The sequence below is a fragment of the Podarcis raffonei genome, chromosome 14 (assembly GCF_027172205.1).
Source record: "Podarcis raffonei isolate rPodRaf1 chromosome 14, rPodRaf1.pri, whole genome shotgun sequence".
Taxonomy (NCBI): domain Eukaryota; kingdom Metazoa; phylum Chordata; class Lepidosauria; order Squamata; family Lacertidae; genus Podarcis; species Podarcis raffonei.
This window is the reverse complement of record NC_070615.1, coordinates 41043037-41058611: the sequence shown is the minus strand read 5'-3', so window position 1 is coordinate 41058611 and position 15575 is coordinate 41043037. Positions and strand designations below refer to the sequence as shown.

The 15575-nt window shown below is 45.1% G+C and overlaps 1 protein-coding gene across 4 annotated transcripts in view; it reads right to left on the bottom strand.

Moving 5' to 3' along the window:
• Positions 1–1264: 1264 nt before the first annotated feature.
• PRKAR1B (protein kinase cAMP-dependent type I regulatory subunit beta) overlaps positions 1265–15575 on the bottom strand; it is a 114148-nt gene continuing 99837 nt past the window's right edge. For 3 of the 4 annotated variants that reach the window (XM_053364406.1, XM_053364407.1, XM_053364408.1), the window contains 2 exons: positions 3644–3725; positions 1265–2844 (listed from right to left, as the gene is read on the bottom strand). In XM_053364406.1, the coding sequence (XP_053220381.1) occupies positions 2672–2844; positions 3644–3725 (255 nt within the window). In that variant the 3' untranslated portion in view covers positions 1265–2671. The remainder of the gene's footprint in view (positions 2845–3643; positions 3726–15575) is intronic. The other variant, XM_053364404.1, reaches the window with a different exon arrangement.

Here is a 15575-nt window from a genome sequence, read left to right as displayed (position 1 = left end):
GGAGCGGGAGGGAACCCACGAGACTGAAACTCTTCTTGCAGAGACAGGATCCCATCCTAACATTCATGGTACAGGACACAGTCCAGCTGGAATCTGCCTCAAACAAGCCTCACTGGAAGATGAAAGGGCGCCATAGGTCTCATAGGCAGCCCCCATTCATTCCGCACAGCCTTGCAGAATCCTGCAGAACTGTGCCTGCAGCCTATGAATGGAGTGAAATATTGTATGGCAACGTGATTAGAGTGTTAAATCTAGCGAGTTCAAAAGTGTGGACAACCTAACAAACTACAGTCTAAAATCAGTTCACATATTACGAATATCACTGAAATGAATTATTGTCAGAACGCAGCGGATTCCCTGCTTCCGTAAATGTCAGTATAAACATTTATGCAAACGGTGAATAAACTCACATTCAGGGTGCAAGTAAGCAATTCCCACAGCAAAGAGATCTGACCTTTGCCAAGGTTTGCGAATTTAAGGAGTGCGGGAAATATAAACCGATTGCTTCAAAACTTCATGTTCTGAAAAGCTATGGATTTGGATTTTTTTTTTCTTTGGCGTTTTCTTCACCTCTCGAGTCCATACAGATGGACCACCTGCCAAGTAGTAACTTGTCGCAGTGTGTGGATGTCTTAAGAACTACTTTGTAAGCCAGTCATTGGCTTTGCCTTGCCAAGGGGGTGAGATGAATCTTGCCACTCTTTTGGCACCTGATCAGAAGTCCAGGGGAGACAGCAGGGGGAGCGGCAAAATTCTCTTCCACGCTGAGCAGGGCAGACACCTTGCATTATTAATTATTACCATTAGTCCCAGCAAGGCTAATAAATGCTTGGGCAGGGCAGGGGCCAGCGAGAGCTAAATTGAGAAAACATTGCAAGGGAATACAGCTAAACACCACTGCCACAACCACCCAATCACTTCTCCAATCAAAACCAAAGCTTTGCAGTTTGTTTGCTTTTAAGGTGGAAAATATGATCAGGGATCACAGGTGCTAATCAGGAGTCACACAAACCCAGTATATTTTTGCCCCCTCAAAATCGCTCCACATTCGGCTCTATGGGCTGTGTTGACCATATCTGCCCTAAAGAGTTTGTCCAAATTCATTCTCTGCCTATTCCACTATCAGTTGCCACGCGCCACGTTCCTTCAGGTAAAGATCTTGCCATTGCTTGATGCTTCCTCCATGGTGAAGGAGCAGCAATGAATCAGCGCTGGAGAGCATGCATCAAATGCACAAGGCCCCGGGTTCAATTAAGCATCTTCAGTTAAGAGGGTCTCGAGCAGCAGGGTTGAGGGAAAGAGATCTGTTGGAGACCTACTGTATTTTTCGCTCTATAAGATGCACCAGACCATAAGATGCACCTAGTTTTTGGAGGAGGAAAACAAGAAGAAAAAAAATTCTGAATCTCAGAAGCCAGAACAGCAAGAGGGATTGCTGCGCAGTGAAAGCAGCGATCCCTCTTCCTGTTCTGGCTTCTGGGATAGCTGCGCAGCCTGCATTCGCTCCATAAGACGCGCACACACTTCCCCTTACATTTTAGGAGGGAAAAAGTGAGTCTTATAGAGCAAAAAATACGGTACCTTTCAGTCAGAGGAGGCTATAAAGTATGTAGCTGAGTAGAACTACAGTCTAACTCAGTGTAAGGCAGCTCCCTCCTCAATAACATGCTGGATTCAGAAGAGGAAACAGCGTAACAGATATAATTGCCCCCCAAAGGTATTTCAGTTCTGGCAGTGTCAGTGTCCCATTGCCATGCCCAAGTCACCTGCTACGTGACTGTGCCAAAAGCAGCCTCCCTCGCCACTGGTGCCAAATTCCTGAGCCGTGTGGAGCTACGGTATCCTTAACGCAGGAAGGAGCTTTGATGTGGAGCAGCAAAGCTGAGGTCCCACCCACTTCTTACACCATGTTGCTATTTTGAGCCACCGATCTCAGGGCAGAGTTTTCCCTTCCAAAAAGGAAGGGAAAACAAACCTTATCGCACTGATGAGCGCACTCAGGGTAGGATATTCATAAAAGGGAGATTTGTTTTGGTGTTAGTCTGTTTTGAATATCCTTCAACTCTCTCTGTAGCTTAAGCCTGGTGATTTCAATGAGCTTATGTGCCTGTTGCTCCTTGTTGGACTATGGCTCCATTCGCTAATCAACTCTCACAAATGTTAAAAGGGGATTTTGTAAAAAAAATTTGGGGGGGAGGGTCTTAGGAAACGTCTAATCCGCCTAAGAAGACTTCTGAAGATGAATATTCAAGTTAAGTAGTTGCGGGTTTAGGTGTTTTGTTTTACAGTTTGACGAAACATAGATACGACCAGCTGTTCAGCACACTTAGGTAAAATAAATGCTGAAATGTGTGGTTTTCAGTGTTTATAATTGCATTCTGATAGGCATCATGACCAGGGCAACCAGGAATGTAATTCAGGATGTGAAAAAACAAATTTAAAAAATCCTACAAATAGTTCACGAAAGCCACTTTCATCGAGCTCTCTACTGCCTTTTTTCTAACATAATAACAAAGATGATGATTGGATATCTAGTGCCCCTGACATGATCGTTTAAAAAATATACATAAAATACACACGTCTCTTGTTTTCTTCAAAAAGCTATGGAACGGCATGGGTCAAAATTTAAGTGCACAAGTTTTTAACATAAAAGGCAGCCAGCAGGAATGACTTAAACAGTGAGGGAAATGAAACTGTTGTATCTCTGGATGTTCCTCTTGAGGATTTCTGAGCAAGGGCCAAGGACTCGTTCGAAGCGAGGGCGATCCAGCTTGACACACTTCAGGGGCCCACGAGCCACCACAGTGGCGGCCCGGGGCCTGTTGAGCAAGAGGGCTATCTCTCCTGGAAGAGAGAGAGGGGGGAAATACCATCATCACATTTCTGAAGATTTTGCATGTTACCTGTTGCTTTGATCACAGCCTCTGTTCTCTTCTCTGTGGGGTTGTCTCACATTGTGTGTGTGTGTGTGTGTGTGTGTGTGTGTGTGTGTGTGTGTGTGTTTAAGTCTGCAAATGATACCCAGTTAATTATTTTTCAATCATGTTTCCTTTACATTGTAATGAATGCAATGCAAAGTTAATGTAAGTTATGTATAGCAGACAGCTGGATGAGTTAATGTATTTGGCAGAAACTGGTCTGCAGCAGAATGGAAACAGCGCTGCTTGTGGCTAATACAGGTTGGAATGGAAGCCATATCCCTCTTTCCCTCCACTGTCGGAGGCAGTATGCCTGTGAAGACACATCTCTGAGAATGACAGGTGGGCAGAGGGCTGTTGCACACAGTCCCTGCTTGTGGGCCTATGAAAAGCCTCTGGTTGGCCGCTGTGAGAACAGGATGCTGGACTAGATGGGCCACTGGCCTGATCCAGCAGCGATCTTCGTATATATTATTACATTCCAAGCCATTTGGATCGTACTGTAGGCCATCTTGAGTAATTTTCAGATGGCTACTTTAGCCAATTGGCCACTAGAATCTGTCACGCCGCCTCAGCGACGGCCTCATGTGGAAGCACAAAGGGAGACTCACATCCTGCACAACGGAACAGGGCCACTCCCACATAGCCACCCCAAGGACATACTAAACCTACACTTGCTTGTCTTCCTGACTGTTTCCCAAACTGAAATAAAATTGGGAATTTACCAAAATAATCTGATGGTCCAAGCCGTCCAACTTCCACATACTCTTCGTTGTCAGACCTGCGCTGGAGAACGGAAGCTGTGCCCTGAAAAACAGAAGCAGAAAGGTTTGCTTTGCTTGAATGCACAAGTTTGGGAGAGGGACCGCAGCCCATCATGATTTGCATGTAGAAAGTCCCAGGATTAATCACTGGCCCCTCCAGTTGAAAGCAGTCCAAACTCCTTTCACCTTGGTCACCTGACCTAGCAACCTGGTAGAACTCAGTCGTTCCAAAGGCTGTTGTGAGTCAAGTACCTCCAAAATCTTCCTGAACAGAGTTTGGAAAAGGGGTAGCTTAGGCTGCCTTTCTGTAGACAGGGTTGCTCAGATAATTACCCCTTCACATTTCACACTTCTCTGAATTTTGCAGTTCAGTTCTTGATTTTTTTTAAAAAAGTATCAAAGTGCATTTTAAGATGAGCATTTAAGGATAAAATGCACTTAGAAATGTGTATGTTTCAAAACACCTTGTTCAGCACCGCAAAGAAGTCTGATCACTTGGGCAAAGTTTGGTTTGCAGTCTTGAAATATGTCTGTGAAGAGAGAGGCAGTCATCTCACTCCCCCAGCATCCCTATCATCCCCTTAGCTCAAGCTATTGCAGCCCAAAGTTATCTGTTTTAGCATGGTGCTTTGTGCATGCTTTGGGATCAGTCATGCTCTGAGTACCTATGCTGTTCCTTATTACTACAGTCATACCTTGGCTTACAGATGCTTCAGTTTGCATTTTTTTGGGTTACGGACCACCGAAACCTGGAATTACCGGAACAGGATACTTCCGGGTTTCGGCGGTCGCGCATGCACAGAAGCACTAAATCGCGCTTTGCACATTCACAGAGGCACCGGATTGCAACCCGCACGTGCGCAGACACGCCACTGTGGGTTGTGAACGTGCATCCCACAAGGATCACGTTCGCAACCTGAGCGTCCACTGTATTGTGGTTGTTTACTGCTACTGTTTTCCATTTCATGCTCTTTCCTGCATAAGAAAAAATTAGTGGGAGGGGGGCAGAGTATTGCATACTTGAGTGTTGTAAAACACACACTTAAATGATTGTGTGTCACTAAATGCAGATTTGATACAAAAATGGAGACAGAATGGAGGTTTTTCTTTTCTTTTTAAAAAGGTTTGATTGTAAATTTTCACTCTAGCAATTCAACAACCAGTAATTAATACGGTAAATGGAAGAAATACAGTGGTACCTCAGGTTAAGTACTTAATTCGTTCCGGAGGTCCATACTTAGCCTGAAACTGTTCTTAACCTGAAGCACCACTTTAGCTAATGGGACCTCCTGCTGCTGCCACGCTGCCGGAGACTGATTTCTGTTCTTATCCTGAAGCAAAGTTCTTAACCTGAAGCACTATTTCTGGGTTAGTAGAGTGTGTAACCTGAAGCGTATGTAACCTGAAGCATATGTAACCTGAGGTACCACTGTATAATAAAAAGGGGGGGTGTACCAAGAAAAAAACCCACTTATAAAATAAAATATTAAATCGATGTAAGTTATAAGATGGAATGTCATCATTTATCATTCCAGAACTGAATAGATATTGCCCATCTTTCTGTAAATGTATTGCCTTATACACTGACTGCATTCCTCTTGTATGTCAACTTCAACATTAGCAAAACTTGCCAAGTTTTCCTCAGTGACAGAACGGAACCGACATGTGGAATCGACACAAAACGCATCTATCCCTACACACTAGTCACAAGAAACCTATGGCTGTTTTTTGTTTGCTTAAATTTTCATTTGGCTTAAAAAAAAAAAGAAACATGGAGCAGTGAAGGAACCTCTGAAGTCTTGCCTTCGCCCAGAGGAGTCTCGTTGTCTGATGAGTCTTGTGTTTCGAAGATTGTGGCGGCCAAGTGAAAGGGCTAGAGGGCATCATGCAGGTCTGCACATTTTGGAAGACGTGCCGAACTACTGCCCGATTAATACCTGCTGCTCTCAGTGGCCGAGTAGGAATAATCTCCCAGAGATTCTGGCCATTATGCAGGAGAGCCTTAATCACTCAGGTGCTGCCTTGCATTCTGCCAAATCTTTTTCTATGTCTGCGTACACACCATACAGGTGAAGCACATTCTCCTCTCCCCACTTCACGAATCCTGGGAATCCTCCTTAATGGAACGACAATTCACAGCACCCTTAAAAAACAACAATACTACAGTTCCCAAGACTCCTTGGGTGGGAGGTGCAACTATAGTGTCTTCCACTCATTCATTCAGCCACCACAGCCACTGCTTTGAATGAGCAAGGTCTCAGCTGAAAACCCAGAAGGGTTGTTGCCAGTCAGAGTGGACAATACTAGGCTTAGATGGACCAAGTGGCCCAAACTGGCACAAGGTTTCACATGTTGCTATGAAAAAATAAAATTCCCTTATTGTGGCCAAACGCTCATTACTCAGCCAAATAATTTTGTCTGTGCTATCTGGGAATGAAAGCTCCTTCATGTCTCAGTTTCTAAGATTTATTGCAGAGGAAAGGAGGGAGGCAGGCAGGCAGGGAGAGATTTGCACTCCTGCATTCTGTAAGGAAAAAGAGAATAAACCACCCTGTCTGGTCTCAAACCTGATGCTTGCAGTGTGTCCCCACAGCCCCTCGCTCTCCCTCCACATATCAGAGCCCAATAGCGGAGAGTTTTCTGGAGCAATCTCTTCTGCCACCCAGTTGCTGTCTGCCTTCTGAATCCAAGGAATACTGCGACTCTTAATCGGCTGCAGGAGGGCAGAGATGGCCAGCCTCCACAATATTAAAAAAAGAAGATGTAGAAGGAGCAAAATATCTCAGTTTGGCAGCAGAGAGCAATGCCTATTCCAGACACATTCCAAACCCCCCCCCCATTCTTGTTTTTTCAACAGTCACATTTTCTGCCTCTGCCCAGCAAGAATGGGCCTATTGCAGACCAAGAAAGCCTCTGATACCCAGACAACAGGAAGCAGATGTGAGATCAGATTATATCATTTCACCTCTTGCTGCAAAGCCCTGCGCTCCACAAATGCTTCCTGGAGCACTGCTAGGGGCGACCCTCCTGGAAATATGGTCTTTTCCAGGGCGCAAAGGACAGGATGCTCATAATTAATCACCAGCAGCCATGCCATTTTACACTTGGGATAAACCCTGTAGGATCTTCCATCTCAATGAATCCTCGTTATTCCGTCCGCTAAGGATGTGAAGACCAGTTGTAGAAACACTGATAACATAACCCGCTAACGGTAAGCCGTTGTCACTCGGTGATGCACAAATATTGATGTTTCCAGACCCATGCTGCTTCCCCAAAACTTCTTCTAAATGGTTCACAACCCTTTGATAAGGATGAATATGGACATAGAAAGGAAAACAGGGTTCCATGGGTTCTTCCAGGGTTGTCAGTCCTTCAATGGTTGTTTCTAAATCAATGGGGGCCATTTAGTTCATGAAAGAATCACTCAATGCACATCAGTGCACCTTAACGCTGTTCAATCAACTCTAATATATTACATAGATTTCTAATGAAACCATGGAAACAACAGGCTATTCGTTTATAGTGAACAATGGCTCCTGGGGAGAGACAAATAAACACTGATTTATTCTTAATGGGCACTACTCAGGCATTTTTCTGCCTAACAAGACGACAACTGTTATTTCCTTTCTTCCTTTCCTATTTTTACACACTTGAAATTTAACAACCTCACAGATAAATGTGTGCCCATAACTTGCAGCCCCACAGACTTTGCATTTGCCTTCACAGACTGGCCAACTATGCTTATCCTAACAAATAAAGCTTCTAGACCAGGGGTTCAGGCTGAGACTACTGTTGTTGCTTAATCTCAGCCTCAGCTGCAACAAAACATGTCTCTCCCATTTTGGTCTCTACAGCCACAGCAGGTGCTATAACTCTCTAATGGTTTGATTTCATCCTCCAAGGCGCACTCCTATATTTTCTTCCAAGACAGACGGATGTCAAAACACCAATGATGCGTTCAGTCTACAAACCATACGTACTTGATTTTGCCCCTCCACCCCAACACATTTGCCTTCTGCTTCCCATTGGGGTGGAATTGCATGACAATGCAATTATGTGATTTACACAATGAATTCATAAATACATATTTTCACCAGAGCAGAGACCAAGATGAATAGCATAGTCATGGGCAGAAGATGAACTGCAGCAGAGTGGAAACAACGCTGCGTGTGATGGATACAAGGCAGAACGAAAATTGATGCCTTCTTTGCATATGGATCTCACAGACCTCTGGACGGTAATTTTACAGTATTGGAATTGAAAACACTGGTCACGTGCACAAGGGCTCGTGGCCTCCCTGCGTTGCTCACTTGAGACTTACTGTGTCAGTCGTAAAGTTTTGCAGCTTTATCTTTAGGTCCTATGAGCTCCCAACACTTCACGTCTCGCCTTCAGGTTTGAGAAGGGTGTTTGACCTCGTGAGCAGAGAGGCTGGCCCTCAGGCTAATAAATGTTTGGGGACTGGAATGATAAATCTTTGGTGATCTCAGGAATTTTGGAAAAGCACTGGAGGGTCTCTCTCTTCCCAGTAACTGATATCATTGAGCCTTTTCTCCTCCCCTCCAAGTAAATATGAGCATCGCATTGCAAAAACAACAGGAGTCACTGACCTAAAAACAGGCTGCCTTTGCCACCCATCCAGTATCCTTGCTTCCCCTCCCTCTCTGCCCCATGCACCTGTCTGCCTCCCCCTGCCCCCTGCCAACCACCCCAAACACTCCTTTATGGCAAACCATCTCAGTTTGCAGCAAAGCGCAGTTATTTCCTAATGGCTTTCAGATGCCCCGGTGACTTGCTGCGCAAAAATTTACAGCTTATTTATGGCGTCATAATTTAGGACATTAAAAATGAATTAAAATTAACAGCCCATGAACTTGCATCCCTTCTGAAGTTATGAAGGGGCTTTTCCCCCTCTCCTACGGAACAAAACCCACCAAATCACTGAATGATGCTTCATTTTGAAATGATGGAACGTGCACCAAATGCTGGGAAGACCTGGTTGCAAAGCCTGATTGATAGGAGTTAGAAGCTGATACTTTACTGCAGATAGAAAGGTGCCGAGAAACCCATTTCCTTTGCTTTTCCTGGTTGCACATTTTGGCCCAAGTCCTGATAAAAAGGCTTGCCATCTTGTTTCTAGGTGGGGATCCAGCATAACCAGGGAGTGTCCAGTTAAGACACTTCTGGTCTGCAGCTCAGGACACAATTCAGACTTACAAGGTCCTGCACAGTCACTAAGTCCTGCTTGCCACAAAACCGCCTGATCATGATGATAGTCTTCTGAGGTGCTTCTCTGCTTTCCAGTATGAGGGGGAACGACCCCAGGACTGTCATTGTTCCTCCCTCTGTTCCAGACGTGGTTGCCTAACCTCAAAAAGGATATTGCAGAGTTGGAAACATTTCAGCAAAGGGCAACAAAAGTTAGCAAGGGGGCGGAGAGACTCCCTATGAGGAAAGGTTGCAGCAATGGGACTTTTTAGTTTGAGGAAAGAGGTGGCACAAGGGAAGTTTGCAAAAGATTTTCTCCCTCTCTCCTAACATTAGTACAAGCATAGGCAAACTCGGCCCTCCAGGTGTTTTGGGACTACAATTCCCATCACCCCTGACCACGGGTCCCTGTTAGCTAGGGATGATGGGAGTTGTAGTCCCAAAACATCTGGAGGGCCGAGTTTGCCTATGCCTGCATTAGAATTTATGGACATTCAACGGAGCTGAACGCTGGAACATTCAGGACAGACAAAAGCCGGTACTTTTCCACACAGTGCATAGTTAAAACCATGGCGCTCAATCTCACAGGAGGCAGTGATGCCCATCAACTTAGATGGCTTTAGAAGAGGACTGGATTCATGGAGGAGAAGGCTGTCCACTATCTCCACTTTCTGGGGCACCATACTTCTGAATACCAATTACTGGGGAGAGTGCTGTTGAACTATTATCCTGCTTGTAGGTTCCCCACACAGGCGTCTGGCTGGCCACTGTGAAAACAGGATGCTGTTCTCAGTGACCCATGGGCCTGATCCATTAGGCTCATCTTATGTCCTTCTGTTCAGAGGTGTGTTCTAGGTCCACCAGTGGAACACCTGCTTTCTGGCCTTATTGCCCTTAGAACCCTGTAGGGGGGTCAGAAATGGTGGTGCTTTCTTGATGTTGCATCGGGGACATCGTTGGCCTTGGGCCTCTCCCTCTGTCCATCCTCTGTCTCCTATCCTACAGAAGGAGGTCTACAGCATCCAACAAGCTCCAGCTGCCCTTCCGGAGTGCAACCATAATTTGCAATTTATTTTCATCCCTGTGGTATTTCATTTACATATTTGATTTAATACCTGTATGGTTGGGTTTTTTAAAGTTTTAAAAAGTTTAAGAGGGGGGAAAACAACCCAGTTATTATATAAAGTAAGAGAGAGAAACTGAGACAGCATATGATAGCCAATAATGTGTCTAATTCTGGGCATCACAATTTAAAAAGGATCTTGGCAAGCTGAAATGTGTGCAGAGGAAGGAGACCAAGATGATCAAGGGTCCGGAAACCAAGCCTGATGAGGAAGGGTTGAAGGAGTAGGGGGTGTTTAGCCTGGAAAAGAGGAGACCCAGGGGAGATATGATAATCCATCTTCAAATATCTAAAGCGCTATCACATGGACAATGGAGCAACCTTGTTTTCTCCTGCTCTGGAGGGTAGAACCCAAACCAATGGATTCAGGTTACAAGAAACGAGATTCGGACTAAACATTAGGAAGGACTTTCTGACAGCAAGAGCTGTTTGACAGTGGGACAGAGTCCCTCGGAAGGTGGTGGACTCTCCTTCCTTGGAGTTTTTTAAGCAGAGGTTGGATGGCCATCTGCCATGCATGATCTAGTTGAGGTCCCTGCATTGCAGTGGGTTGGACTAGATGGCATTCAGGGTCCCTTCCAACTCTACAATGCTAGGATTCTATAAGTTTTAAATTATGGTTTCAATAATAAATCAGAATTATATCAATTGATGAGCGTGCACTGTTTTTCCAATAAATGTTATATGGTTTTGAACAAAGCCACTGCATGCTTCTTCTCTTAGGTGGAGATAACTGTTGCACATTCCTACTACTTATTTTCCCATTGAGGCAAACTGGAGTTTTTTCTTTTAAGGAACTGCTCTTTTAATGAAATGCTATAAACTACTGCCACTCCTTTGAGTGCTGCTGGGAAGCTCCCTACAGCTGTCGCTAACATGGCCCACCTGCCCAGTCTGAACGAACCAGGTTATAACAGCTACAGCTACTTTCTCCATTACAGCACCGCTGCTGAATTTTGGCTTAGCAAAGAAACTACTGAACATTTTACTAGTGTAAAATGTGGAATAGTATACCAAAAAGAAAAAGGGAAAACTCACACAAAACAAACTCAGCTACTACTTAGCATGAGCCAAACGAAAACACAATCCAAGTCACGGCGAAGTCAATGGAAACTCTTCTTGGCTCCCGCTGCTGTAGTTGGACAAAACCCCGCGAGTGCAAAATACATTTACGGCACAGAAGTATTTTTTTTTCATCCTCTTTGGTCATGTGTTTGATAATTTACCAGAAATTGACTGACTGACACTGTGGCTCATGGTCATTATTAGTTTGAATTAAGGTGGTTATTGAAGCCGCAACTGCTGGAATTACAAGTTTGGAAACGCAGACAGACTAATAACTCCAGCAGATGGACTGAGATTCAACCCAACCTCAAGGTGATGTTTTTAAAACCCCAAAAAACAGTTTTAAGACAGAGCAGCTGTTTTTAATTTAAACCCTACACCGGCGTAATGTCAAGCAATTTCGGTTCAATTTCACCAGCCTTTCCTTGCATGCCTACTCCGGCTTCTTGCCTGTTATAATGATTACCCCCTTCTGAATCAGGGTTGCCTGGACAGGCCTCACATTTGCATTTCAAAAGCAAACACTCTCTTGGAGTGATGTCCACCAACTGACTCGCTCTTTTCTTGGTCCGTGAAGATTAATTCGACATTAATGTGATGAAACAGGCATTTCTCAATCTGTGGAGACACCAGCTTCCAAGCAACAGGAAGAACTGGTGACTTCTTAACAAAATTGTAAATTATTTCGTGCCAAACAGCCACATGCTGCTTTGTGAATGATGGGCTACTGGAAGAGGAGTGCCAAAGCCTGTCGGTGCCCTGCGAGAAACTTACAGAAAGGACAGAAAAACATATCTAACAGGACTGAACCTGAAAGACTGAACCCATGTCATAAGAAGCATTGTGGTGGCAAGTGTTAGAATTTTTAGAACACAATGGTATTTTACAACACCGGTCCTAAAGGATCTACGCTGGCTACATTTCCGAGCACAATTCAAAGCGTTGGTGCTGACATTTAAAGCCCTAAACAGCCTTGGCCCTGTATACTTGAAGGAGCGTCTCCACCTCCGTTGCCCAGCCTGGACACTGAGGTCCAGCTCCGAGGGCCTTCTGGAGGTTCCCTCCCTGCGAGAAGTAAGGTTACAGGGAACCAGGCAGAGGGCCTTCTCGGTGGTGGCGCCTGCCCTGTGGAACACCCTCCCTTCAGATGTCAAACAGATAAACAACTATTTGACTTTTTGAAGACACCTGAAAGCAGCCCTGTTCAGGGAAGTTTTAAATGTTTGATCTTTTATTGTGTTTTTAATATTTTGTTGGGAGCAGCCCAGAGTGGCTGGGGAAACCGAGCCAGATGGGCAGGGTATAAATAATACATTATTATTGTTGTTGTTGTTGTTGTTGTTGTTGTTGTTGTTGTTGTTGTTGTTTGTTGTTGGCTTATGTTTTACTGTGTTTTTAATATTTTGTTGGGAGCTGCCCAGAGTGGTTGGGGTGACCCAGTTGGATGGGCAGCATATAAATAATAATAATTATTATTGTTGTTGTTGTTATTAACTTCTATCTAGGGGTCATTGCTTGGTCCTTAAAAGATTTGCACATGTCAATGCATATATATGGATGTAAATGTAGGTCTTTGGACAAATTGAGATGGTTGGGTGCATGGAGCTTCCTTGCCGCTCTGCTTTGTGGTATCTGCAGCAGCCCTGTGTTTTTTTTTGGGGGGGGGGGTTAAGGTGCTTAAAATGGGCTCCGTAGTAAAACACCTGCTTTGCATGCAGAAGGTCCCAGATTCCACCACCGGCATTTCCAGGGTAAGGGAGGAAGTAGGCAAACACTTCGCCTCCCTTCCCTCTACCTGCAGGAACCTCTTCACATAATGCATGCTAATCACTGAATCCAGCTTTTCTTGGCACAAACATTTGATTGTAATTAAAACACACACGGATGCTGTGTCCACCACCGGTCAAGGTATACACCCTCTTTTGCAATGACTCAGGCATTCTTAAAAAAGCGCTCCCCAGGTCTAATTTGGAAAGAATAGAGAAAAGATCGAGGAAGAGGAATTTCCTGGTGATTAATGGGCAGGCGGGTGGAGCCATGTCTGGGCTTTAACCCTGCCCTTTCATGGGTCCCTCGGAAATGCCTCCTGGGCTTAGTTGTTTTTACTGCATGCTACTCGTGAGGGATTGTCCTTCTGAGAAGGTCTCCCCCTTTCTCCCCTGCCTTGTGGCTATTTCTGTGTGTGCCCGAAAATATCAAGCTGACCTCCTTCTCCTCCTGCTTCTGCTTCTTTCTAGGTGTATATCAGGGCAGGGAGCCCTTTTTCACTTGAGGGCCACACTGCTGTGTGGGCAATCTTCCAGGGGCCACGTGCCAGTGATGGGAAGGGCCAGGGAAGAAATTGGGCGTGGCCAGAGGCAAAAGTGGGCGGATTAGCAAATGCAGATTTCACCTTTGTACAGTGGGCTGGCTTGTACCACATTCAGCCCCCCCCCTCTCTCTCACTGGGCACTGTAATGTCCAGGAAAGCAAGAGGCATTACAGTGGTACCTTGGGTTAAGAACTTAATTTATTCCGGAGGTCCGTTCTTAACCTGAAACTGTTCTTAACCTGAGGTACCACTTTAGCTAATGGGGCCTTCTGCCGCCGCCATGCAATTTCTGTTCTCATCCTGATACAAAGTTCTTAACCCAAGGTACTATTTCTGGGTTAGCGGAGTCTGTAACCTGAAGCGTCTGTAACCCGAGGTACCACTGTATCTGAGTTCAAGAACACATTCCAGCCAGGCAAAAACACTTGGATTGGGAAGCAGGTCAAGTGAGGGGTGTGGTTTTGAGGGCCAGAGAGAGAGAGGCTTGGTGCTTAGACCCAAGGTTCCTCACCCCTACTCTAAACCATAGTGGTCATCATCATCATCATCATCATCATCATCATCATCATCACCATATTGCTCAGAAATGTACCGGGAGCCAATGTAGGTCCTTTGGGACCAGTGTTATATGGTCCCAGCAGCTGCTCCCAGTCACCAATTTGGCAGCCACTTTCTAGATTAGTTGTAGTTTCCGAGTCACCTTCAAAGGTAGCCCCACATAGAGAGCATTGCAGTAGTCCAAGCGGGAGATAACCAGGGCACGTACTACCCTGGCGAGACAGTGTGCACAGGCAGGTGGAGCTGGTATACAGCTGCCCTGGACACAGAATTGACCTGCGCCTCCATGGACAGCTGTGAGTTCAAAATGACTCCCAGACTGTGCACCTGGTCCTTTAGGTACACAGTTACCTTATTCAGGATTATTATTATTTTAAAACCAACCCATTGCTCTTGTAAACTACTCACCATCAACATACAGAGCATGTCACCGGTTTCCATAGGGTTGTATCCAACTAAGTTCTACTCAGAGTAGACTTATTAGAATTAATGGATCTAAGTTAGTTAGGCCCATCTATTTCAAGCTATCAGGAAACATCCCAGTCCTGAGGGTGAAAAAGTGATCCCAATGAACTTTGTGCTTAATAAAAAATATCAAGCGCTTGCTATTCGGAGGAAAAAGCCAACTTTTAATATTTTCTTTCTCATTACAACACACACACAAACACACCCAGAAAGCAACAAGTGTGTCTTTAATTCTCTCAACCACACTGATTAATCTACAGATCAAATCAATTCAGTCTTGCAGCCCTACTTGCAATGCTGCCATGGCGAGACAATGAGAGAACCCCAAGCGAGAGGGAGATCCACAACTACGAAAGAGGGGATCTGTCACCCTATTTAAGTGCATCAACTCTGAAAGTAGCATTCAGGTGTCAACCCAGAAAGAATCACCTGAAGGACACTTTGCCCGTGAAAAAAAATAACCACCAGTGTCTGTGGGAAAACAGCAGAATTAACATGCACCCTGACACCAGATCTTTCTGTGCCAAGCACTGTGGCGCAGAGCCAAGCAGGCTCTGTTTTCCTCCTTCAGACATGCCAGCGGACAAAGCCATAAAAGTTGCAAAAGGGGGAGAAGAGACTGGGGTGGGGGGGAGAGAAATGTTGCATTTTAAAGATTCCTCCACTCGACAAAGCTCGCCATTCTCTTTTGCTTTCTCTCCGAAGCCAGGAAATGTCCACTGAGTCAACATATAAAGCAGCTCGATAATGCCTTATTCATCAGCTCTTCATATTTGGAATTGACCTTAGCAGCTACCATGTTCAGAGCAGAGATGTTGCAGAATTGCCGCCTCCTACCAAGTCAGCAGGATTGAATGCAATTAAATGAAAGAAGGAAGAGGAGATAAGATTTTAAAGAGAGAGAGAGAGAGAGATGGGGAGTTGGGTGGGTAGGATTTGGAAGGTGGAGGCAGCACAGAGCAGCCCTGGCTTCAGTAACCCATCCCCAAATGCCTTTCTGGGGAAAATTCTTTTAAGCCAATAATATTGTATTATGGTCGGGTTACTCCCACCACCACCTGCTACCCTGTGAAAATATTCGGCAGACAGCAATGCACGCAGACTGAGCAGAGGGGGTGGAGCGGGAACCATAGACAGGCATCATAACGAAAGCCTTTCAAAGG